Source organism: Aspergillus saccharolyticus, assembly GCF_003184585.1.
Source record: "Aspergillus saccharolyticus JOP 1030-1 unplaced genomic scaffold BP01scaffold_75, whole genome shotgun sequence".
Classification (NCBI taxonomy): Eukaryota; Fungi; Ascomycota; class Eurotiomycetes; order Eurotiales; family Aspergillaceae; genus Aspergillus; species Aspergillus saccharolyticus.
The window spans coordinates 44,571-65,045 of NW_020290685.1; the positions used below are offsets into that span (position 1 = coordinate 44,571).

A 20,475-nucleotide genomic window follows, 5' to 3' on the forward strand; every position below is an offset into this window, starting at 1 on the left:
GGATGTGATAACTCCGGGGTATTCATGTCTTTTGATCCGTCAGAATATTGATATGTTGATTCATTAAATTGAGAGCCTGGTGGAAACTGTGCCATGTTGCAGATGTTATCCTCGGGGACTTGTAGCAATGACCGGTTATTGGCGGACGGGGTTCATATATTTCGGATCTTATCGCATCTCGCACCAGCATCTCAGAGTCCACGGCGAGAATTAAATCTACAGAGTGCTCGGAGATGTTTCACCGTGAATGATAATACACATTCTTCGATAATCTCGTAGATTCAACACAGCAGACGTAAACCTTCGACATAGATGGCGGACTTCTATCCCCAAGAAGACAACCCAACAGTCACCATCCTACTGCTCGGAGACTCGGGTTGCGGCAAGTCGACCTTTCTATCGTGAGTCGACTGATCCTTCTCAACCCCAACCACATGCACCTATCATATCTCCGAAGTCCCTCGTTGTTTTAGCACTCATTTCTCTAACGACCTCCCATAGGAGCCTCAAATCCAACCACCGTCGACTCCAGGGTCAAGGAAGAGGAGGAGGAGGAGGAGGAGGAGGAGGGGGAGATAACGTCCCACTCCGAGACAGCGACCAACCATTTCTGTACGACATCCGCTTCTCGAAGAAGTCCTTCACCCTCGAGGTCTACGACACCGCCAGTCCGAACCAGCACTGGTCAACTCTCCGACCGGACGTGGTGCTCTTGGCGTTCGATGTCTCTGACCGCGAGACGCTGAACGGGCTGAAGGGGGTAAGTGGACCGAGCCCCGGGTTGATCTTACCTTCGAAACTAGAGAAGACCTTTCTCCCGCAGACTTTGTCCATTTCTGATCCGTCTCATCCATGTCTAGTGGCGACACGATATCATCCGGTATTTCCAACGCGGCGATGGCGAGCGCATTCCTATCATGGTGGTTGGATTGAAACGGGACCTTAGGGTAGAGAGTGAGGGGGTTATCTATCCGCAGGAGGTGAGTTATCACTTTATGGCAGTGTTTGAGTGGTGGTGGTGGTGGTGGTGGTGGTAGTTTGTGTCGCATTGAATTGGAGAGAGGAAGTGGCTGGTTTACTGGCTGGGTTATTGGCTGGGTTATTGGCTGGGTTACTGGCTGACTGACTGACTGAATTTTGTAGTCGTACCGCATCGCCCAGGAACTCCGTTGTGATCGATATGCTGAGTGCTCTGCTGTTACTGGGGAGTTGCTGGCGGAGACATTTGAGGATATCGCGCGGATGGCGGGGATGACGTTGACGGCTGCGGGGGGCCAGAGTAAAGGGGGTTGCGTTGTCTGTTGATTCTTCTGTTGACTTATGTTTTGGTGATACCCTTTTTGGTCTTGAATTTTGTTGTCTATGGTTGAAGTGTGCTGAGGGGGTTTTTTATGCGGGTTCAAGTTCTTGAATTGGTATAAAAGGTTGGTGAGTGTTTGTGTATACAAGGGAGGGGGAGATGGTATGGAGTACTTGTAGAAGGCTGCATGAAGCGAGTTCACTTGATAGTATTATAGTCTGGGAAGACATAGCCAGAGTTGAGCTGATGGATTGATGGCAAAGCTGCCGATTTAATGCTACGATCGCATCCTACAACCTACGTCTACACAGAAGGCAAGACATGGTAGCTGGCATCACTTTTTTCCAATCACGGCTATGATCTACATACAGGGAGAAACCAAGGTAACGATTAAGTCCACCTTGTAGATTGACAGCACAGGGCTTTCCCCCAGAAGCTCACCGAGGCAAGAGAACAACTGGATATCTTTCCCTCATAAGCGCCAAGTCAACTGTTGAACGTTGCAATTCCTCCCCGATGCATACCATAAACGAATCAATCAAAAGAAAAGGGATGGGCGGGAATAAGTTTTCACCGTAGCATACCACGTCAGAAGAAAGGTAGGAAAAAAGGGTGGGTTGTTTGAAGTAGTGGATCTCCCGTTGATTGTGTTTTTTTCCTCAATTTTTTCTTCCTTTGCTTTTGTTTTTTTTGGTAGATTGCTGAACTGAGACTAGGATAGACATGACAAGGGATTGCTTTTCCCTCTTCTATTGCCGAGGAGAATGCAAGTGGAGCCCCAATGCGCAAGGAAGCATCTCACTTGTCGCTCCCCATCAACCGCCAAGTTGCATCGTGGGAAAAGAAGATGTAAATCATGGTCCCCTCTCAACGACCGTCCACGTCACCGGGTTCAGTGATTTACCAGTTACCCTCAGCGGGCTTGGTCTCAGCCCAGCTCTCGCCAGCAGGGGCAGCAGAGCTGGCAGCCCAGTCGGCACCGTCAGCCTCCCAGCTGGTACCAGCAGCAGCGGTAGCAGCAGAGAAAGCAGTGCCAGGAGCACCAGCACCGGCACCGGCGGTGTCCCAGTTGTCACCAGCGTAGCCGGACTCGATGGCAGCGGGGCCAACCTCCTCAGCGCTGGCAACCTTGGTCTCGTCGGCAATCTCCTTGTTCTCCTCAGCCTCGGGGTCACGGTAGAAGTACAGGTCGACAACGACGTCCCAGTCAACCTCGCGGGAAGCGATGGTGCCGCGGAGGCGGAGGACCTCACGGGCAAGCATCCACCAGACGAGACCGATGGCGTGGCGACCCTTGTTGTTGGTGGGGATGGCAACGTCAACGAAGTCGGTGGGGGAGTCAGTGTCGCAGAGAGCGATCACGGGGATGTTGACGTAGCTGGCCTCCTTGATGGCCTGGGCATCGGTGCGGGGGTCGGTGACGATGATGAGGCGGGGCTCCTTGAAAGAGCGGGTGATGTAGTTGGTGAAGTTACCGGGGGTGAAGCGACCGGCGATGGCGGTGGCACCGGTGTGGGAAGCGAACTTCAGGACAGCACGCTGACCGTAGGGACGAGCGGAGATGACACAGACATCGGCCGGGTTGTCAATGGCGGCGATGATACGGGCGGCCAGGACGATCTTCTCCCTATAGAATCGCGCAGCGCGCGCAAGTTAGATCCCGTCCAGATATTTCGTGTTGACAGTTCCCGGTCATGTTCCTCTCCCATTGCGCATGCGATTCCTTCTCCTAGTAGACGTACCAGGTCTTGCCAATGTTGATAACGTTGACACCGTCGGGGCGAGTCTTCCAGAGGTAAGGCTCCATGTGGGACTGGAGGTTCTTGGATCCCAGGTGGCACTGAGCAGCCAGGAGCTGCTCAATGTCCTGGGAGGTAGGGTTGAAGATCGGGGGGAGCTGGGAGGGGGCCATGGTCGGCGATTGATTCTGCAAAGGAGATCGAATTGAGGATATCAATCGACTGGCGCTTGTCGCGGTGGTGATGACGGGGAGGAGAGACGAACGCGAAGCTGAACTTTTCCACGCCGCGCTGAGATGGTGATGGAATTTCGCTTGCCGTTTGTGAATCTTAGGGCTAGGGTTAGCCAAGACCGGGACCCCCCCGGACCGTCCCCTGATATCACGTGAAGCTGGTCTTCCCGACCGGGACTAGCGCCGTTTGTCCGGCCTTTGAGATTTCGGAGAAAGTTCAGCGCGCCAGTCAGTGCTGGTTGAGGGTCTTAGATGCGAAGAAGTTACGGATTGTCCTACGACCATTGCCAGTGCTCTCTGTCCCAGGCGCCCAACAATGTCCCCTCGTTTACTTCTCCAGCCCTCTCTCAGGGCTTTCACCGGTTTGTCTCTCACTTCCAACTCACCATTCTCACTCCTTCCGACTTCCGTTGGCCGTCAAATCTCCCCTAACTAGTTTGCTGTTGATATCAGGCTCTTCCTCTACCCAGACTCCTTTCGCTGCCCTCTCTTTCAACCCCTCCAAGATCACAATCAGAGCCGGCTCTGCGGAGGCACGGGAACGCCGTAGACATGACCCTTTCTTGACTGCTCAGTCCCGCCAGCGCAAGGCGGCCAATCTCTCTCGCCGCAAAGCTCTCGCCGACGAACGGGAAGAAGCTCTGGGAGACCCGGTGAGAAGCGAACCGACCCCCTTTATCGAAGAGTTGCAGAAGACCTCGGTGTCTCCAAACGAAAGGCTCAATTTTTACTTGGCACGGAAAGACTACGAACGCGCCCTCGCGTATTCGCGAAACTTGACTGCCCCTCTCGAGAACCCGAACCGCGATACCGCCGATCCTCAGCTCGAGAAGGAGCAAGTGGACGACCACCTCAAGCAGCATGAAAACGCGAAGAAAGCGATGGATCGTATCCTGGACCTTGCCAGTGGAAACAATCAAGACAGAATGCGCATTAACATCCAGAAATGCATTGAGACTTTCGGGCGACACAACACGGACAAGAAGTTGCCTCCCAAGCCAGCGGGCGTGGCTCCTGAGAATGCAACTGTTCACCCGCCGAAGGATCCCCGTTGCGGTATCGATACTGGCTCCTCGGAAGTTCAGGTGGCGATTCTGACCTCCAAGATCATCAACCTGACGAGGCACCTCGAGCATACCAACAAGGACAAGCACAACAAGCGCAATCTGCGCCTCCTCGTGCACAAGCGGCAGAAGCTTCTCCGTTACCTTCGCCGGAGGGAACGCGGAGGTCCCAGGTGGCAGCACCTTGTTGAGACCCTTGGTCTGTCAGACGCTGCTTGGAAGGGTGAGATTAGCATGTGAATGGACAGAGGCCCTGTCGGCGTTTGTAATCTATTTTTTTCCTTTGGCTTCCACATCTCGGACTATACTTTCGGCGTATAGCAACCTCATGATCTTCTTTCACTGACATCGTTTCTCTCCTCCGTCAACCCGGTGACTATGATAGAGAGTCGGCGGCATTTTTCCCACTGGTGCTACATTACGCTGGCGACGTCCGCTTGCCTCAAGAGCCTTATCATGTACTGTACAAATACTATTGTTATTGATGACTTAGATCTTTTCTTGCATAGAATGCGATTCCCCGTTGCGTCAGCTTTCTTAAAACCATAACTCTGCGACTGGCCACAGCACCGATTGCCGTAGACAATTTCCGTTCATCTCGTACATAGTTGCCCTTGTCCGAGTCGCTCTGATATTAGTCGGCAAGGATCTTTGATTAAATTACCATGGTTCATGATGAGACCTCCGTCAAGTAAGCAAGCAAGTGGAAGACCTGCGTCGACTCGGCGAGGCTGTATAGGTCTCACCGCCTTAGCGTTTTTGCCGGGACGTCACTCGCCGCAAAATTCCCGCGCAGTCGAAGTGAATCAATCATTCACTCATTGCCAACTCTTCATTCACCCATCACCAGATGCTATAGCTTTGCTTGCTCTGGTAGTGAATGTTGCCAGCTCTGCCCCACGGGTCAACGGCCCACACGCGCCATAACACTATAACAACAGAATCATAACACAAATCAACACGGTGAGTTCTGTTTTCTTTCCTCTCTTTTCCCTTCCACCCTCTCCCTCTTTCTTCATCCTCCACCACCCTTGCCCTCTACTCCTCGTTTCCCACATCGCAAAAGCGTCACTTTTCAGTCACATACTCGCACTTTTGTGTTCGAAACAACACTCCTCTCCTTCCCTTGTTCGTCTTAACATTCGACATCCTGCCGCGATTGCAGTGGTAGCGGTGTTTCCCTTCGCGCCTTCTCTTCCCTCCTCCCCTCCTTCCCTCCATCTCTTTCTCTCTCTTCTCTCTCTCTCCCCGTCGTGTCAACATCACACAGAACGTCTTCTCTACCTTCTTCTCACAACAATCCTTCCCAAACGTCCAGGAGCTTGGGACACAGAAACACTAGCATCTACATGATCCGAACTTTGTTGCCTTGCTCCAGTGATCTGTATTCCCGACCTGTTATTCTCCCAAATTCCTGCACTCCACTTTACCCGTACATTGGTTCACTTTCAAAGGCTTGCGAAAGAAGTCGCAAGTCATATCTATCACCGGTGCTCACGGTAGTGCCGTGCCAAGTTGAACATTTGCCAACTGTCATTCGATTTTCAAAACAGTCAAGATGCGGACTCGTTCCCAGATGATGTCGCCTGGTGGCTTCGTCTCTCTAGACGACCACAATGTTGCTCGCCCGGCCAGACAGACCAGGAGCAGCTCGCAGCAACCCACAGGAACTCAAGAACAACCCGCCGCTCAGCCGAAGACAACGCGCGCCCCGAAGAAAACAACCACCACTAAGACACAAAAGGCTACTACCAAGTCTCAGTCTCGAAAGAAGACAACCACCAGAAAGCGCACAGCGCGCAAGAACACGCTTCAAAGCGATCAATCCGGATCCGATGAGACCGAACAGCCTCAGGGTGAAGAGAATGAGAAAGCCGAATCCACCGCATCCCAAGCGGAAGTAGCTCCCCAGGAAAGCGGAAGCACCGAGATTACCCAGGAGCCCAAAGAGGAGAAAAGTGAGTCTCGAAAGAGAAAGCCCCAATCAAGCGAAGATATGCCGCCCACAAAGCGAGCTCGCAACTCCATAGGAGAAGACCACCAGACCCCGGTCCAACCCCCCAACCAAACCCTCATTCAAACCCCCATTTCAACCCCAGTTCAGACCCCCGTTCAGACCCCCGTTCAGACCCCCGTTCAGACCCCCGTTCAGACCCCCGTTCAGACCCTCGTGGAACCAAGGGCTGCCTCGGAGTCTCCTGTGGTGGGCCCAGTTCCTAAAGAGACGCCGGAAAAATCAGCCTCGAAGATGCCTGAAGAGAATACCGGCGCGGTTGAGGACAGCGGTCTCGCCACAGATTCCATTGAACAGGGGCTCGTTGGAACTCCGAGTGGTCTGGGGCATGAGAACTCCCCCGAGAATACGGGGCTGATAAACAATACAGACAGGAAACGACGTCGCCCAACGAACGAAGACGACGACGAAGATATCAACAATGAGGCAGGGCCAATCACCCCCGCTGCCAACAAACGACGCAACCTTGGTATGCCCGGGAGCACGCCGTTCTCTTATGCAACGCCCTTGCCTCGCCGAGTGACGGCCAATGTCACCCCGTTTTCTGAGAGACTTCGCCGCCGTAATGCTGAATCTCAGGGTCGTATCTATCGAACCAGTCTCCGCGTCTCTCAGTATCTTGCCCAGGAAGACGCTGACCGTCTCGCTTCCGATAAGCTTCCGGTGCCAGGAGAAGATCTCTCAACTGAACCGTTTCCAATTTTCGAGGATAACGAGTCGCACCAGGAGCGAAGCTCACAGGAACATGCACAGCAACCGACCACTCCAGATCGACCTGCGAGCGGCTGGAGGATTCGCGGGCTGCTGGATTCTGTTCCCCGCCGACTCTCGCGTTTTATTCCCACTTTTGGGCGTACCCCTGACAGGAATGAAAACCAAGGTATACTTCTTATCATCGCTTTGTATCTTCTCCTTTACTGATGCTTTTCAGGGCTCGCAGCACCATCGACTGCACCTGTCAATCGTACACAGCCAAGCGCGCCTGCTCCGATGGACAAAACAGTGTCTCCTACTCCAGCGAGCAAGGAACCGGCACAAGAGCGCTCGCCCGACCTCTCCTACTCCTTGTTCCCGGCTCCTATGGACTGGTCTCAATACATTGATGATACACCACCCAAGCCTAAATCTAGCCTCAAGTCTGCCCTCAAGACCACACCCAAGGCTCCAACCGCAGCTCCCGAGTCTCCAGCCGATACACCGACTCCCGAGGATTCTGCCGCGCTCAGAACCGAAGCCAGTGTGCCCCGAGGCCGCAGCACCGCCCAGGAAGCGGCCAGTACCTCCACCCCGATGCGGAAAAAGCGCAAGCGGGCCCCTTCCCCTGATGTGATCCCTAACCCACCTGGATGTAGCTACGGTCTACACCCGGACTATTTCGGTTACAATTCTGACATTGACGATGAAGGAGACGACGAAGACGAAGAACTTGCGCCAGCAACCGAACCCCAAAGAGAGGATGAGAAAGGAAAGTCTGCTGTCCGCAGTATCCTTCGTTCCGAGCGCCCATTGTCGAAGAGAGTCCGATTTGATGCGAGCCCCCAGGACACTCCATCCAAGCTTAGGATGAAGCCCCGTGCCACCGACCCGTACACTGGAGAGCACTTCATCGGCATGGATATTTCTCCCGAGTCCAGTAACTCAATTCCAACAGTGGCTCCCACCCCGAACCCCCAGGCCAAGCAGCCCACCGTTTACCCGGATCCTCGAAGTCGCCCAGGCTTCGTTCCCAATCGTGATGGTACCTTTGAGACCCCCTACTCTGATACTGAATCTGAAAATTCAGAAGAAGCCGATGATGCTCCCGCATCCGGCTTCGTTCCCAACCGCGATGGTACCTTTGAGACTCCTTATTCTGACACATCCTCGGAAGCTTCAGACGATGAGGCTACCACACCAGGCTTTGTTCCCAACCGCACCGGTACATTCGAGACTCCCTATTCGGACGACCCTTCGGAGCCCAGTGCTTCCGCCCCTGATGCTGTGCCCGACGCACAGACTGCCGAACAAACTGAGACTCCGTCGCAGCCTGACGCTACTGAGATGTATGTTAATCCATGTTCAATTGCAGTTCGTCCAATGAGGCAATGGCCCGCTAATCTATCTTCTACTAGCACGCCTCTGGAAGAAAAACAAGCTATCGTTCCTCCTTCGACTCCAGCCAAGGTTGAAGATGAAGCTCTTGCTAGGGTTCGCTTGCAAGCGGAGAAGTACAAACCCAAGACGCCAAGTGGACTTCGCACTGCGAGCCGCTATTCCACCCCCTCGACCATTGCTGCTACTCCTGACGCTATTTCCGCATTGGTCCCCGCCCCCGCATCCGTCCCCGCTTTCGCACCTGTTCCCGCTCTCGATTTCGAGGGTGCATCCGACGCCGAAGACTTTGGTGATGATCAGTTTGCCCGTGATGCTCAGTGGCTTTACGAGAACTGTCCTACAGGAGACCTCTCCGAGCTCGTCTGGCCGGATGCCGAGAACTACGAAGCCATGGGCTTCAGTACCGAGGCAGTCCGCATCGCTAACGAGTTGTGGGATCCTTCAGTGGTTGACCACGCTTACGATAACATTTGGACTCCCGGTTTGGAGGCGTTCAGACGCGAAATGGAAACCGTTTCCTCGCACGCTACACTCACATAGACTTCTTTAGGTTGTCGTTCCTCATGTCCATGGCTCTGGGTATTACAATCGTCTTCACTCATAAGTCCTGGTCAATATCATTATGGCCAAATTACAGTCAGATCAGTACGGTCGATATCTGCATTTGAATGGTTGTCAGGCTAATTACACGTCGTTGATCATATCTTCTTTGCCACAAGATTGTGGCTACCTCGTTGGCATTGCTGTCAGGCTTATCACGTCGTTGATCATATCTTCTTTACCGCAATCTTCTTTGCCGCAAGACTGTGGCTATCTTCATCATGGTGGAATGTTCCTCGGCTTTGAATTGTTCAAGGAGTTTGTGATACCATCGCTTTTTTTTTTGTTTGATTTAATTTGCAAAGCATTCTCGGTGTTGTCTGTTTTTCCAAACCGCTTTGCGTGTATCGAGTTGCACTAGCGTTTTATTATTCACACATACACAAGCAAAGGAATTGATTTTCGTTGGTTCCTCTTATACAAAAGTACCCTGACCACTCTTTCAAGAATTTTCACGTCCTTGTGGCTAATTTTCTGGTTTCTGGTTGCAAGAAAGTCTCCGACAGAAAAGGAGGAGATTATCTAGAGCTTACAGAAGAGAAAAAAGATATCTAAAATCCCTAGAAGAAGAGAGAGATTATCTAAAACCCCCGGGAGGAGAAGGGGAATTACTCAAAGCCCCGGGAGAGAAGAAAGATACTTAAAAGTAGCCCCCGGTCTCGAAGGGGCGCTGCTTCCAGGTTGCTGCCTGCCTGAGGGCCACTTCGCGTTACCTCTACAATAGCTGTTATTGGATACTAAAAGCCTGTAAATCTCAGCCTCCTCAGGCTCTCCCTCTTCAGTCTTTCCAAGTCCTGGCGATGAGTCAATTCCTGATCTTCATCAACTTCCCCATCTCCAACGCCTGAATCATCACCGGTTCAAAGACTTAGTAATAACTGACAGTCGTATTCTATGACCTTGACCTTCGTAGCCAGAGAACCAAGCAAGCTAACACCAGAAGAGATCCATCATGTCTTCATCCATAACCCTCTGCCCTCTTTGTGGGTTTGATCGCGACGGCTGCCTGCACGCCAGTAAGTTTGCCGTCGTTGACACCAACAACCGGCGCTTCGGCTCTTCCAAGCAACCTCAGCTTCAGCCTCAGCCTCTGCAACATCAGCGCCAGGCAAATCCCACTGCGCAGAATCATGGCAAGAAGTGTGTCCCTACTGCGGCAACCCAGCCCACCCCCCAGCCCCAGCGTTCATTGGCCTACCAACCTGTACGCAACCGTCCTCCCGCCGCGCCCGCTCCGCGTGTCTCCTGGGCCAACCCGCTTACCCAGCAGCGGGTTTTCGATCTGAACTGCTACCCCGCTGAATTGGGCAATGACGAGCGGGCGAAGCGGAAGTGGCGCCAGGGACAGGAGAAGCGCCGGAAGTGGGAAGGCCAGGTGTTGCAGGAGAAGTGGTTTTTGTATCAGTTCCAGGAGGCGAGGGGGATGCTGCCGAAGCAGATAGCAGCTCAGCAGGAGGAGGAGGAGCGGGCGCGACGGGCGAAGATGGAGCGGGAGCGGCAGCGAAGGGTTAAAAGCGAGCAGGAGAAGCAAGCGAGGGTACAGCGGGAACATGAGGAACAACAACGAGTGAGGATGCAGCGGGAGCAGGAGGCACGAGCAAGATCCAGGACTCCCCAGCAGCAACAGCAACAGCAGCAGCAACAGCAGCAACAGCAGCGTGAGGAGGTGCTGCTGGGGATCCAGCGGATGTTTCAGGAAGGGCAGCAAAATCAGCAGGAGTTTCAGCGCCAATTCATTCACGAGGCGGACCTGCGGAGGATGCAGCGAGAGCAAGCATCAACATGGCTTGCGGAGCAGGAAGCGGCGGCGGCGTGGCGCCAGATGGAGCCGTGGCAACAATATCAGGACGAACGGCGAGCATGCGAGCTACAGCGGATGGCATCTAGACGACGCGAGGAACCAGGGCTGCAGATATTCCAGGTAAACCTGAGGCCGGGATGGCGGCGGCCGCCATGGGGGCCAGACCCGGAGCCTCAGGGAATGCCCCGATATTATCCATACGGACCACAGTGTGAACAGCAGTGAGTTCAACCTACCTCCTTGCGCAGTAGTAGGGGAAACGGGGCGCTGTGGTTTATGAGGCCATGTGCAACTTGTGCGATTAGTACGAGAGAAACCGTAGAAATAGGCAATAAAGCTGTTTGGTCATCTATTGGGCATCAGATCTATAGTGGTGGTAGAAGACATGGTATCAGAATTTATGACGGGAGAAAAAAAAACACACTGTATGATAGATAGCAGCTCAATCAAACCCCTCAAACTCCTCGTCCTCCGCAGTCGCATGACCCTTGCCCTCGGCTGCCTTGGCTGCGCGCCGCAGCTGGCGTTCCTCTTCGTTCTTCAGACGGAGCTGCTCTACCATCTGCTCGGTCTCCCGAGCCTTCTGTCGCTCTTCCTTGGTCATCTTCTCCCACTGCTTATGGTGCGCCCGCGCCTGCTTCACTTCTCTACGCTTCTGCTTCTTGTTCCGCGTTTCGAGGTTCTTGCTCCAGGCGGCGCTGTCGGTGGCCGGGCGTTTGTTGGAGGATCCATCCCCTTCGTTGGCAGCGAGCTGCTCAGCTCGCTCCTGAATTTCTTCCTTGCGGCGCTTCTCCCGCTGCTTATCCTTGTAAGTGAAGTTGTCCCAGTCCAGTGTGACGCCCAGCGTCCGATCGCCGGTGAAGGACCGCAGCTCGGGCATCTTGGGCAGCTTCAGCAAGGCCCACGCCTTACCGAGCGCCTCCCATTCGACGTCGGCCACACGGAAGATACTGCTGGCTTGGTGCTTGCTGTAGCTTCGGAGCCAGCTGACGAAGGCTTTTTGGCCCCGGTCATGGAGGGCCCGGTCTGCTAGCACGGCTTTGCGGGCCCGCTTGGTGGCTGCAGCAGCGTCGGCATCGGAGACGGCGAGAGGCTTCGGGTACGGAACGACAGGCGTTTTGCGGACATCAAGGAAGGAGACATAGTCTTCTTCGCGGCCGGGGTGGAGCAGGACCACGCTCAGACCCTTACGACCGGCGCGTCCTGCACGACCACAGCGGTGGATGAAGGTTTTCGGGTCGGAGGGAGGGTCGATCTGAACGACAAGGTCGACGGAGGGGATGTCCAGTCCTCGGGATGCAACGTCGGTGGTCAGAAGGATGGCGGGCGTGTGGCAGTTGAGGAAGCGGTTGAAGTTCTTTTCGCGGACATTGGCTTGATGTTTCCCATGGAGGGGGATCAGTTGAAAGTCATCACCGAGGATCAATGGTAGGATGCCAGCGAGATAATCGACTCCGGAACAGGTGGAGACGAAGAAGATGGTTTTCTGAGGGGTGGGTTCGACCGAGCGGAGGAGAGCGGGGAGTACGGCGAATTTGTGCGCGGGCGGGGTAGTGAGATAGGTCATTTGTAAGCTAATTCATCAGGTTAGAGACGACGTGGAAGGTCACAGAGTTTGTGATTGATGCGACTGACCTGGCTGGTGTGCGTTTGTCCTGGGCTCCCGAGGTGCCCTTCACTTTGACCATGACCTTGACCGGGTTGCGCAGACCAACTCGGACAATCTGGTCGACAGCTTCACTGATACTGGCACTAAACAAGCCGGTACGTCGTTGCTTGGGTAGTCGGCGCAGGATGTTCTGGAGTGTGTCCTTGAATCCCAAATCCAAGAGTCTGTCGGCCTCGTCCATGACGAGCATCTCGAATGAGGACTGAGGGCAATGTACGTGGGGTGAAGAGAGGAGCTCCAGCAACCGCCCAGGGGTCGAAACCAATACATTCGGGGACCGCTTCAAGAACGTGCTCAAGTCCTCCGCAGGTGTTGTTGAACCACCAAGCAGAAGCTGTGGGACGACCTTGAGGGCGGAGGAGAGGTGTTTGGGAGGAGGCGCATCGGCGTCTTCGGCGGGATTGAGCACGGCGGCAGACGGAGGGTGGAAGGCCAGCAACGAGGTCAGGACATTGTAAATCTGAGTGGCAAGTTCTCTGCGCAGATGATTAGCCTACATGATATCGTATGCCTCAGACCCATGCAATGCGAGGACCTACCGGGTGGGAGAAATAATGATTGCTCCGACATGGTGTTTCTTAAGAGGCTCTTCCAAGCGCAGAAGTTTTTCGACAACCGGTATCAAAAATGATAAGGTCTTTCCACTGCCAGTGACTGCCTCCACCACAACATCTTTATGCGCCATAAACAGAGGAATGGCTGAGGCCTGGACGGGGGTCATGCGCGTGAAGCCCATGGAGGAGACGGCATCGAGCACCCATTCCGACAGTGGGGGCGTCACTGCGTCCCACGCTCTAGCAGATGTGCCTGGAGGAGGTTTAGGAGCCATGCTGTATTAACCACCTGACGCGCAAACTTGCCCAAGCAGATTCAAAGATTGACTGAGCACCTCACAACCGTTATCGATCTTTTTCTCTTCGAATTCAACCCTCCATTTTTTTCCCTTATCGATTAGATACCGGAGGCGGTGGATGGGATTCTGCCGTACTTACACGTGACCGCCCGCGGAATCAGCGGAAGCCAATAGGTCCAAGGCTGAAATCGAAGCTGAACGAGTGTTCTGGATATTTTCCCATCTATCACTCTTCCTCGCTCACTCCTAGTTGCTCTCCTTTCGCCGCAGTGCTTTCTCTTCGGTTCACGAGTATCATGTCAACCCTTCACTGAAACTTTGAAACGTGATGCGTAACGGTGTGTCTACTCGGTACTGTACATACAAACTGGAATCGACGCTGGCTGCCACAAGCCACATGTCCTCATCATCGTTGCACCTAGTCGTCACTTGGTCTGCCCATCATTGCGTCGTTAAAAGCGCTCAGTCCCCCTACACTGGGCTTTCCTATTGCCCTCTTCGCTAAGATAACTCCACGACCCCTTTGCGGAGTCATCCTCAAGCCCGCTCTTCCGCCTTTCGTCATACCCGCGATCGAAATGTCTACAAATCATGATGCCATTCCGGAGACTCCTCGTGTGATCTCCCCTTCACCCACCCCGTCAGATCCGAGGTCGAGCTCGCGAGACTATTTTGGACCCACCACTCGCTCTGCTGCGCGTCGACAACGACTGGGGGACGTGAAGGAGGACCTTAATGACGACGCGGATGCGACTTTGAAGCGCTCTCGGGCTCGTTCGCGGAGCCCTCCCAGCCCTGAATCAGCACGGAAACGCAAGCGCAAGTCTAATCCTAAATTACCGACTGCTGGCAAAGCCAAGTCATCCACTACAAACGGTCACACCACACCGAACAATGGGTATTTGTCGCCATTAATCAAGCCCGGTGGGGCTTGGGATACCATTTCTCGGTCACCCTCTCCTCTCGGACTTATCCCTCTTCACAGTCGATATCGCAGCTTCATTCACCGACATGAAATCCCGCGCAAGCTTTTACACGTCTCCATTGGCTTCCTCACGCTACACCTGTATACCCGAGGCATCCAGCCGCTTCAAATCACTCCGTGGCTTTTTGGCGCTCTCGTTCCGATAGCTTCTGTTGATATCATCCGTCATCGTTCGGAGACAGTCAACAAGCTTTACATTCGCTGTGTGGGCGCACTGATGCGCGAGACAGAGGTTTCCGGGTACAATGGTGTTATCTGGTACCTGCTGGGCGCATATGCCGTCTTGCGCTTCCTTCCGAAGGATGTTGGTGTCATGAGCGTGCTGCTACTTAGCTGGTGTGACACTGCTGCCTCTACTTTCGGCCGTCTCTATGGCCGACATACCCCTCAGCTCCGCAAAGGCAAGAGCTTGGCGGGAACACTGAGTGCCTGGCTTGTCGGTGTCATCACTGCTGCCGCGTTCTGGGGCTTTTTCGTCCCCTATATCGGAACCTTTCCCAACGATCCCGAGGGCTCTTTCATGTACACCGGACGCCTTAATCTAATACCTGGTCCTGTCAAGAATCTCCTCGGCTGGACTGCAGACACTTCCAGTGCCGTACTGTCGGGCCCCCTGGCGCTCGGAGTTATGAGCGTTGTCTCGGGTCTGGTGGCAGCTGGCAGCGAGTTCATTGACTTGTTTGGCTGGGATGACAACTTGACAATTCCTGTTCTTAGCGGTGTTGGCCTGTGGGGCTTCCTGAAGATGTTCGGTTAAGACAATTAGATTTCAAGTTCCCAGTCCATTTGGCGTTGGCTGTATTACTCCTTCCCTGTTTACTATTCTTACTATATTCGTGAGAGTCTCCCACTCCATGACCCTCCGTTCCCCTGTTCTTATGATGCGCAGATATCTACGCATCTTTACCTGCTGTTCTTATCATCACACCTCGCTAAATACCCTACATACTCTTATTATTCTCCTATGTTCCATTCCAGCAGTAATTTCACCCATGAACATAGCAGCCATGGAACAAGAACTGACCGATATGGATTGGACTGCTTCGTGATGGATAGATCTTGGACTTTGTGATACCTCAAATCCATATTCATCAACCTCTTAATACATAATTCTCATCATATTTCTGTTGATTATCCTATCTGGTTGGTGCAAGGCTCGCAATATGTTCTGCGGGTGCATTCATCAGGCCCGGAGTCACGGCAAAGCACGACTAGATCTTTGCAAAATATATCCTAGCCCAATCTCTGCCCGAGACAACCATACATTACTAGTTGTAATGTGTAAGCTCCGAGATTTACTATGAACTTGAAGTCGTCCACAATAGCCCCATTAACCACATTGGTATCGTCCAAGATCGATAGTATAAATGGTTTTTATGTCAACCGACTCTTCTTATAACGCCACAGTAGTGGATGGGGTCCTGTAGCATAGCATGCCTCGTTATTGGCAACCTTCAGCAACCTTCGGCAACTGTTGGCAACTTTTAAGTCTAGTAGATTTAGTTTCTTCAAGGTTTATACAGAAATTGCAGTCCGTTACGAGTAAGTCTGTATGCTCATAATCTACTAGACCAGTTATTCCAGGTATATATATCGTTACTAGTATGGTTGGAAACATAATGACTATTAATCGTAATAACTCTAATGATTGTACAGTACGATCATCACGCCTCGAGGACACGAGAACTCTGTAAACTGGATGTTTTTCCAACCAATTCCTGATCGAATGTACGTACCAATAGCGACATGATGGAATCATTTCTCACACTCAAGACTGTCACGAGAAGCGTCATAATTTCGAAAGTCCGACCTGCTAGTTTAGCACTTATACAGTATACCCATGATGTTTGTTCACTCTACTACTAGTCCACAAACCGTCACTGAGACGCAACATCTCGCCCCTTCCTTAATCGAATTCAGAGATTGATCACCCATGCAACGGGAACTCTGTCCCCGAATCCGGTCCGTAAAACACTCTCAAAAGCTCCGTGACCTCCACCGGATAAATCCAACTGAACACCGCCATAACGATCAACATCATGGCCGCATCAAAGATATAGACCCAGTATTCGTGCTGCAGCAATGTACCCGTCGTCCCCTGGTCATATTCAATCAGACGGAAGCTACACCTGATGAAGATAAAGACGCTGCCGATGTAGAGCGCGTGCATATGTCGCCTCCACGGCACATGTCTCGTGTACCGCTCCGCAAACCCGGATTTGACGAGTCGGACGTGGAAGAGTACGCTGATCAGGATGAAGAGACCGAAGAAGATGACCTGGATGATCAGGCCGATTTCAATGACCGTCTCGCCGGTGGAGAAACTGCTGGCAGTTTGTTGGACGAGGGTACGGCGCCTGTTGGTTGGGGAATTTTGCGTATGGGTTAGTGATTTTGTTCTCATGGAATGAAGGGAGTCGAGGACATAAGTACCTCGGGACTGGGTGAGGAAGGCTATGATGTCTCCCAAGACAAAAATCTTGGTCAGCTAGGAGCGTCGAACGAAGCAGAATTGCTCGCCCTCGGTTATGATGATGATGCGGCCGAGGGTCATGTAGATGCTGGCGGCGAAGAGGGAGGGCGCGATGAGGATGAGGATCGTCTGAACGGCGATTGGGCCCAGCTTGTAGTCGGGGTATTGGCTACCTGAGATAGCTCTCTATGCCTCGCAACATTATGATTCAATCACATGGAATGCATGTGAGATGAAAGCATGAGAAATGGCAACTGACCGCAATGTATCCCGCCACTTCAACTATCCATTTCCCAGTTATTGTGTCAGCGACCGCTCCGGGGAACACAAATGATCATGCATACTTACAGTAGCCCCGAATGGTGAAGGCAATAAAAGAACCAGGTCCAAGTTGTTCGATACAGTTAGAAGTTGTGGTAAAATGTCGTTGCTGCGAAGAGGACGGCCAATACGGACGCGGCGGCAACGGAAGGTACGTAGTTGTACTCTCCCATATACTTGACTTTGAGCGTCATGATGCAAGAAGGGAATATACTGAATGGCTCAAGGATGTTGATTGGCTACTCTTATAAGAAACGGCGAACATATTGTATAGAGCGTCCATATATACACAAGCTTGGCTTTAGGATTCCGCCTCATTATACCACTGGCACTCAGATTGGCCTAGCAAATTTATGCCATGCTGAAGCTAACTGAGTTGTCGCAATCCGCTTAAAACGCATACAGAATGAGAGCTGCCCATGTAAGCGGGTGGATAACCTTTTTCAACCACTAGTTGTTCCGGGCCAGTCTCCGTATACACGAAATCTAAACTACATCGGAGCATCGGGGCTCCGAGTTTCCGACAGTCCGACCCCCGCTACTTGAGGATCCTTTTCTCTCCCCACGTTGTCTACCCGTGGGTCCCTGAATGAGGCCGTGGCAGCATTCCGCCAATGCGGGTGCCTGGTTTTAGTATTTCATTCGATCCACTGTAACAGGCGAGCTGTTTCAGTACGGAAAGGCCCAGGCCCGAGCCTATCTATGCAGCATTGTGATCTCTTTAGGCGAGGCCTATGTCAGTCCGGGAGCCATACAGATGGACAGGTCTCCCTAGTAATGTTCGGCACAATTACTGAACATCCTTTGATTGCTCAAAAAGAAATGGTGTCATGCATCTTGAGATCAGTTATGCACCACTGTATTCAATGAAATTCAGCCGAGAGCGACTAGCGAGGTCCGGAAATAGCATGCATGCTACGGACTACACGTCGCAGGCACTATCCAAGGCTAACACTATCGTCAAAATCAGTCTTCAGACAAAACACTCGCCTTCCCGCCTAATATGATTCTTACTTCGACCCGCATCACCTTCTCTACATCCTCTGAACACCAGAACGTCTAAGGATGCGTGCACTATCTCGATCGTCATCTGGCTTGTTGCTCATTACATCTTTCTTTCGAGTTATTCTTGCTGGTGAATCCATTTCAACGTCTGCTTTGGTAAACTGTGGGGTCAACACAGCCATCAGCGTGACCTACTTCGATGCCAGATTGACACGGTCTGGAACCCTCGACATCGCTTTTACTGGATATCTCGACATATCAGGCAATGTCACGGCAGATGTGGTGCTTTTAGTGTACGGATACCAGATTCTCAATGACACGATCAGCCTTTGCGATCTGGGCCTAGCAAGCCTCTGTCCACTTGCATCTGGCGCAATTAACATACCCCAGGCGAGTTTGAACCTTTCATCTATCATGTCCTTGATCCCAGGTGAGTGATATGATCATTCCTTAATCCATGTCTGAATTTCCCAAACTCACCACGAGTGTAAGCAAGATATTGGCTACACTGTTCCGGACCTTGATTCCACAATCCTCGTATATATTTACAGTGACTCGGCTCAAAAGTCTATAGCCTGTCTATCAGCCGATCTGTCCAACGAGCACACGGTTAATCAAGTGGCTGTTTCGTGGGTTCTTGCGGTTATGACTGGGCTGGGCTTGGTGGGCTCCGCTATTGCCATCATCGGAGGCCGTCTTCATTCCGCCCCGCACTTGTCCATCGCGTCACTGACTTTGTTGGAATTTATGCAGTTGCAAGCAACGTTCGGCCTCTGCTCAGTCAGACTACCGCCTATTGCACAGTCCTGGACACAAATGTTCCAGTGGACTATTGGAATTGTACGGACCAGATTTGTTCAGTCGTTCTGTCGCTGGTACTTACGTGCAACGGGAGGTACTCCGTCTACGGTCGTGGAGGACTCGAAAAGCATTTCAGTGATTGTGAAAAAGCGGGGGTTCTCCAATGATGTGCTCAGTTCAGGCAGGAGTCTTCTCCGAAGAACGGGTTCGGATGTGTCAAAAAATAACGAAAACACAGTGCAAGGCATTTCTCGAATAGCCTATCGAGCTGGCATTGAGTCCACCAATGTATTCATGACGGCATATTTCTCATTCATGTTTGTTGCTTTTATTCTCCTTGTGGGGCTGGCGGCAGCTAGACTGGGGCATGCGATCCTGAGAAGGTCTAACAAGAACAACCTACCGCGCTGGCTTGAGTCGGCACCTATGCGCTTGCTGAACAGTAGCAGAGACCTGTGCCTTATATTTCTAACCATTGCTCTTCCCTCGATTACCCTATTTACCTTTTGGGAGCTCACGCAAGTTGATTCCGCCGGAATACTGGTTTTGGCTATAACCTGGGGCGTCGGGATCATCGTATGCCTTGGGTGGGTTGCAGTGAGAACAATCTTCTACGTCCAGAGTGGTCGGAAATCAGGCCTGACCGCAGCGTACACTCTATCTTTGGGACTCATTGACGCAAAGAATGTGCGATTAATCCACATGTTCTATACAGCCGACCGATACTACTTCTTTGCCATACAACAACTCTACATCTTCGTGGGCGGGCTTACTATTGCTGTTAGTCAGTCTGCTCCAGTCGCACAGTCTATTATCCTCGTGGTTATCAATGCCGTCATGATGGGTCTCGTGATCTGGGCTCGCCCTTGCCGAGAACGAAGCATGAATTGTCGCGCCATCGCAGTAGCGATCATCCAATTTTTGAACTCCATCTGCATCCTCATCTTCTCGGGTATCTTCAAAGGCTCACCAATGGCGGCTAGTGTTGTTGGTGTGATATTCTGCTTGTACAATGCCATCTACATGCTAGTGCTTGTGGTTTGTCTGCTAATTTCATGGTTCAACGCCATCCGTTCAAAGGAGCCTAAAACCCAGTACCAGAGCGTCGGCGACATTCGCGAATCGTTCCTAAATTTACGTTCTTCACCTCCAAGAGAGCTCATAGATCCAAGCACCACCGCTCGGGAAAGGGCGATGCCTTGTGACCATCAATGTTCAACCCCGCCAATGCATCACGAATTAGACGAGTTGCATAATTGAAATCACTGGATACATGTCCTGCAATATTCCACTAGGATAGGAAATCAGCGTACCCAACTTTCATACTTCCCAATTACTCTCAGGACTCGGTTATAGACACCCATTGACTACCAAGCCTAGACTTACAATCTACTATGCTTTGATCCGTCTCGTTCAATGTTCAGGTAGCTGGGAATTTGCTTTGTGGCTGTCCATGCTACCTGGGATAGCGTAGACACATTGGGAATAGAGGCAATGGTGAATATAGGCAGCTAGATAGTAGT

General features: G+C 52.3%; 9 protein-coding genes across 9 annotated transcripts; 6 read left to right on the forward strand and 3 right to left on the reverse strand.

Moving 5' to 3' along the window:
• The first annotated feature begins 203 nt into the window (after nt 1-203).
• BP01DRAFT_427228 (putative Rho-like small GTPase) lies at nt 204-1,536 on the forward strand. Its single transcript, XM_025579836.1, has 4 exons — nt 204-401; nt 502-760; nt 861-980; nt 1,144-1,536. Exons 1-4 carry the CDS (start codon nt 313-315, stop codon nt 1,303-1,305), a joined length of 630 nt encoding a protein of 209 aa, XP_025426233.1. The 5' UTR covers nt 204-312; the 3' UTR covers nt 1,306-1,536.
• A 417-nt stretch (nt 1,537-1,953) lies between these two features.
• Nucleotides 1,954-3,323, reverse strand: rps0 (40S ribosomal protein uS2). Its single transcript, XM_025576150.1, has 2 exons — nt 3,043-3,323; nt 1,954-2,927 (listed from the first exon to the last, which is right to left on the reverse strand). Exons 1-2 carry the CDS (start codon nt 3,210-3,212, stop codon nt 2,201-2,203), a joined length of 897 nt encoding a protein of 298 aa, XP_025426234.1. The 5' UTR covers nt 3,213-3,323; the 3' UTR covers nt 1,954-2,200.
• Nucleotides 3,324-3,500: 177 nt separating this feature from the next.
• Nucleotides 3,501-4,825, forward strand: BP01DRAFT_361437 (mitochondrial 37S ribosomal protein uS15m). Its single transcript, XM_025576151.1, has 2 exons — nt 3,501-3,634; nt 3,726-4,825. Exons 1-2 carry the CDS (start codon nt 3,589-3,591, stop codon nt 4,574-4,576), a joined length of 897 nt encoding a protein of 298 aa, XP_025426235.1. The 5' UTR covers nt 3,501-3,588; the 3' UTR covers nt 4,577-4,825.
• A 2,492-nt stretch (nt 4,826-7,317) lies between these two features.
• On the forward strand, nt 7,318-9,444 carry BP01DRAFT_361438 (uncharacterized protein). Its single transcript, XM_025576152.1, has 3 exons — nt 7,318-8,088; nt 8,227-8,392; nt 8,462-9,444. The coding sequence occupies exons 1-3, from the start codon at nt 7,341-7,343 to the stop codon at nt 8,982-8,984; spliced, it is 1,437 nt and encodes a 478-aa protein (XP_025426236.1). The 5' UTR covers nt 7,318-7,340; the 3' UTR covers nt 8,985-9,444.
• Nucleotides 9,445-9,996: 552 nt separating this feature from the next.
• Nucleotides 9,997-11,070, forward strand: BP01DRAFT_387525 (uncharacterized protein; the record flags this gene model as incomplete). Its single annotated transcript, XM_025577745.1, has 1 exon — nt 9,997-11,070. The coding sequence occupies one exon, from the start codon at nt 9,997-9,999 to the stop codon at nt 11,068-11,070; it is 1,074 nt and encodes a 357-aa protein (XP_025426237.1).
• A 135-nt stretch (nt 11,071-11,205) lies between these two features.
• Nucleotides 11,206-13,403, reverse strand: spb4 (ATP-dependent RNA helicase SPB4). Its single transcript, XM_025578446.1, has 3 exons — nt 13,054-13,403; nt 12,481-12,990; nt 11,206-12,419 (listed from the first exon to the last, which is right to left on the reverse strand). The coding sequence occupies exons 1-3, from the start codon at nt 13,341-13,343 to the stop codon at nt 11,288-11,290; spliced, it is 1,932 nt and encodes a 643-aa protein (XP_025426238.1). The 5' UTR covers nt 13,344-13,403; the 3' UTR covers nt 11,206-11,287.
• A 193-nt stretch (nt 13,404-13,596) lies between these two features.
• BP01DRAFT_361440 (diacylglycerol/polyprenol kinase family protein) lies at nt 13,597-15,455 on the forward strand. The gene has a single exon (XM_025576153.1). It carries the CDS (start codon nt 13,946-13,948, stop codon nt 15,107-15,109), a length of 1,164 nt encoding a protein of 387 aa, XP_025426239.1. The 5' UTR covers nt 13,597-13,945; the 3' UTR covers nt 15,110-15,455.
• Nucleotides 15,456-16,279: 824 nt separating this feature from the next.
• BP01DRAFT_378013 (RTA1-domain-containing protein) lies at nt 16,280-17,340 on the reverse strand (the record flags this gene model as incomplete). Its single annotated transcript, XM_025577027.1, has 4 exons — nt 16,280-16,709; nt 16,794-16,840; nt 16,961-17,011; nt 17,278-17,340. 4 exons carry the CDS (start codon nt 17,338-17,340, stop codon nt 16,280-16,282), a joined length of 591 nt encoding a protein of 196 aa, XP_025426240.1.
• An 871-nt stretch (nt 17,341-18,211) lies between these two features.
• Nucleotides 18,212-20,212, forward strand: BP01DRAFT_351779 (transient receptor potential ion channel family protein; the record flags this gene model as incomplete). Its single annotated transcript, XM_025573853.1, has 2 exons — nt 18,212-18,581; nt 18,648-20,212. The coding sequence occupies 2 exons, from the start codon at nt 18,212-18,214 to the stop codon at nt 20,210-20,212; spliced, it is 1,935 nt and encodes a 644-aa protein (XP_025426241.1).
• Between the last annotated feature and the right edge of the window lie 263 nt (nt 20,213-20,475).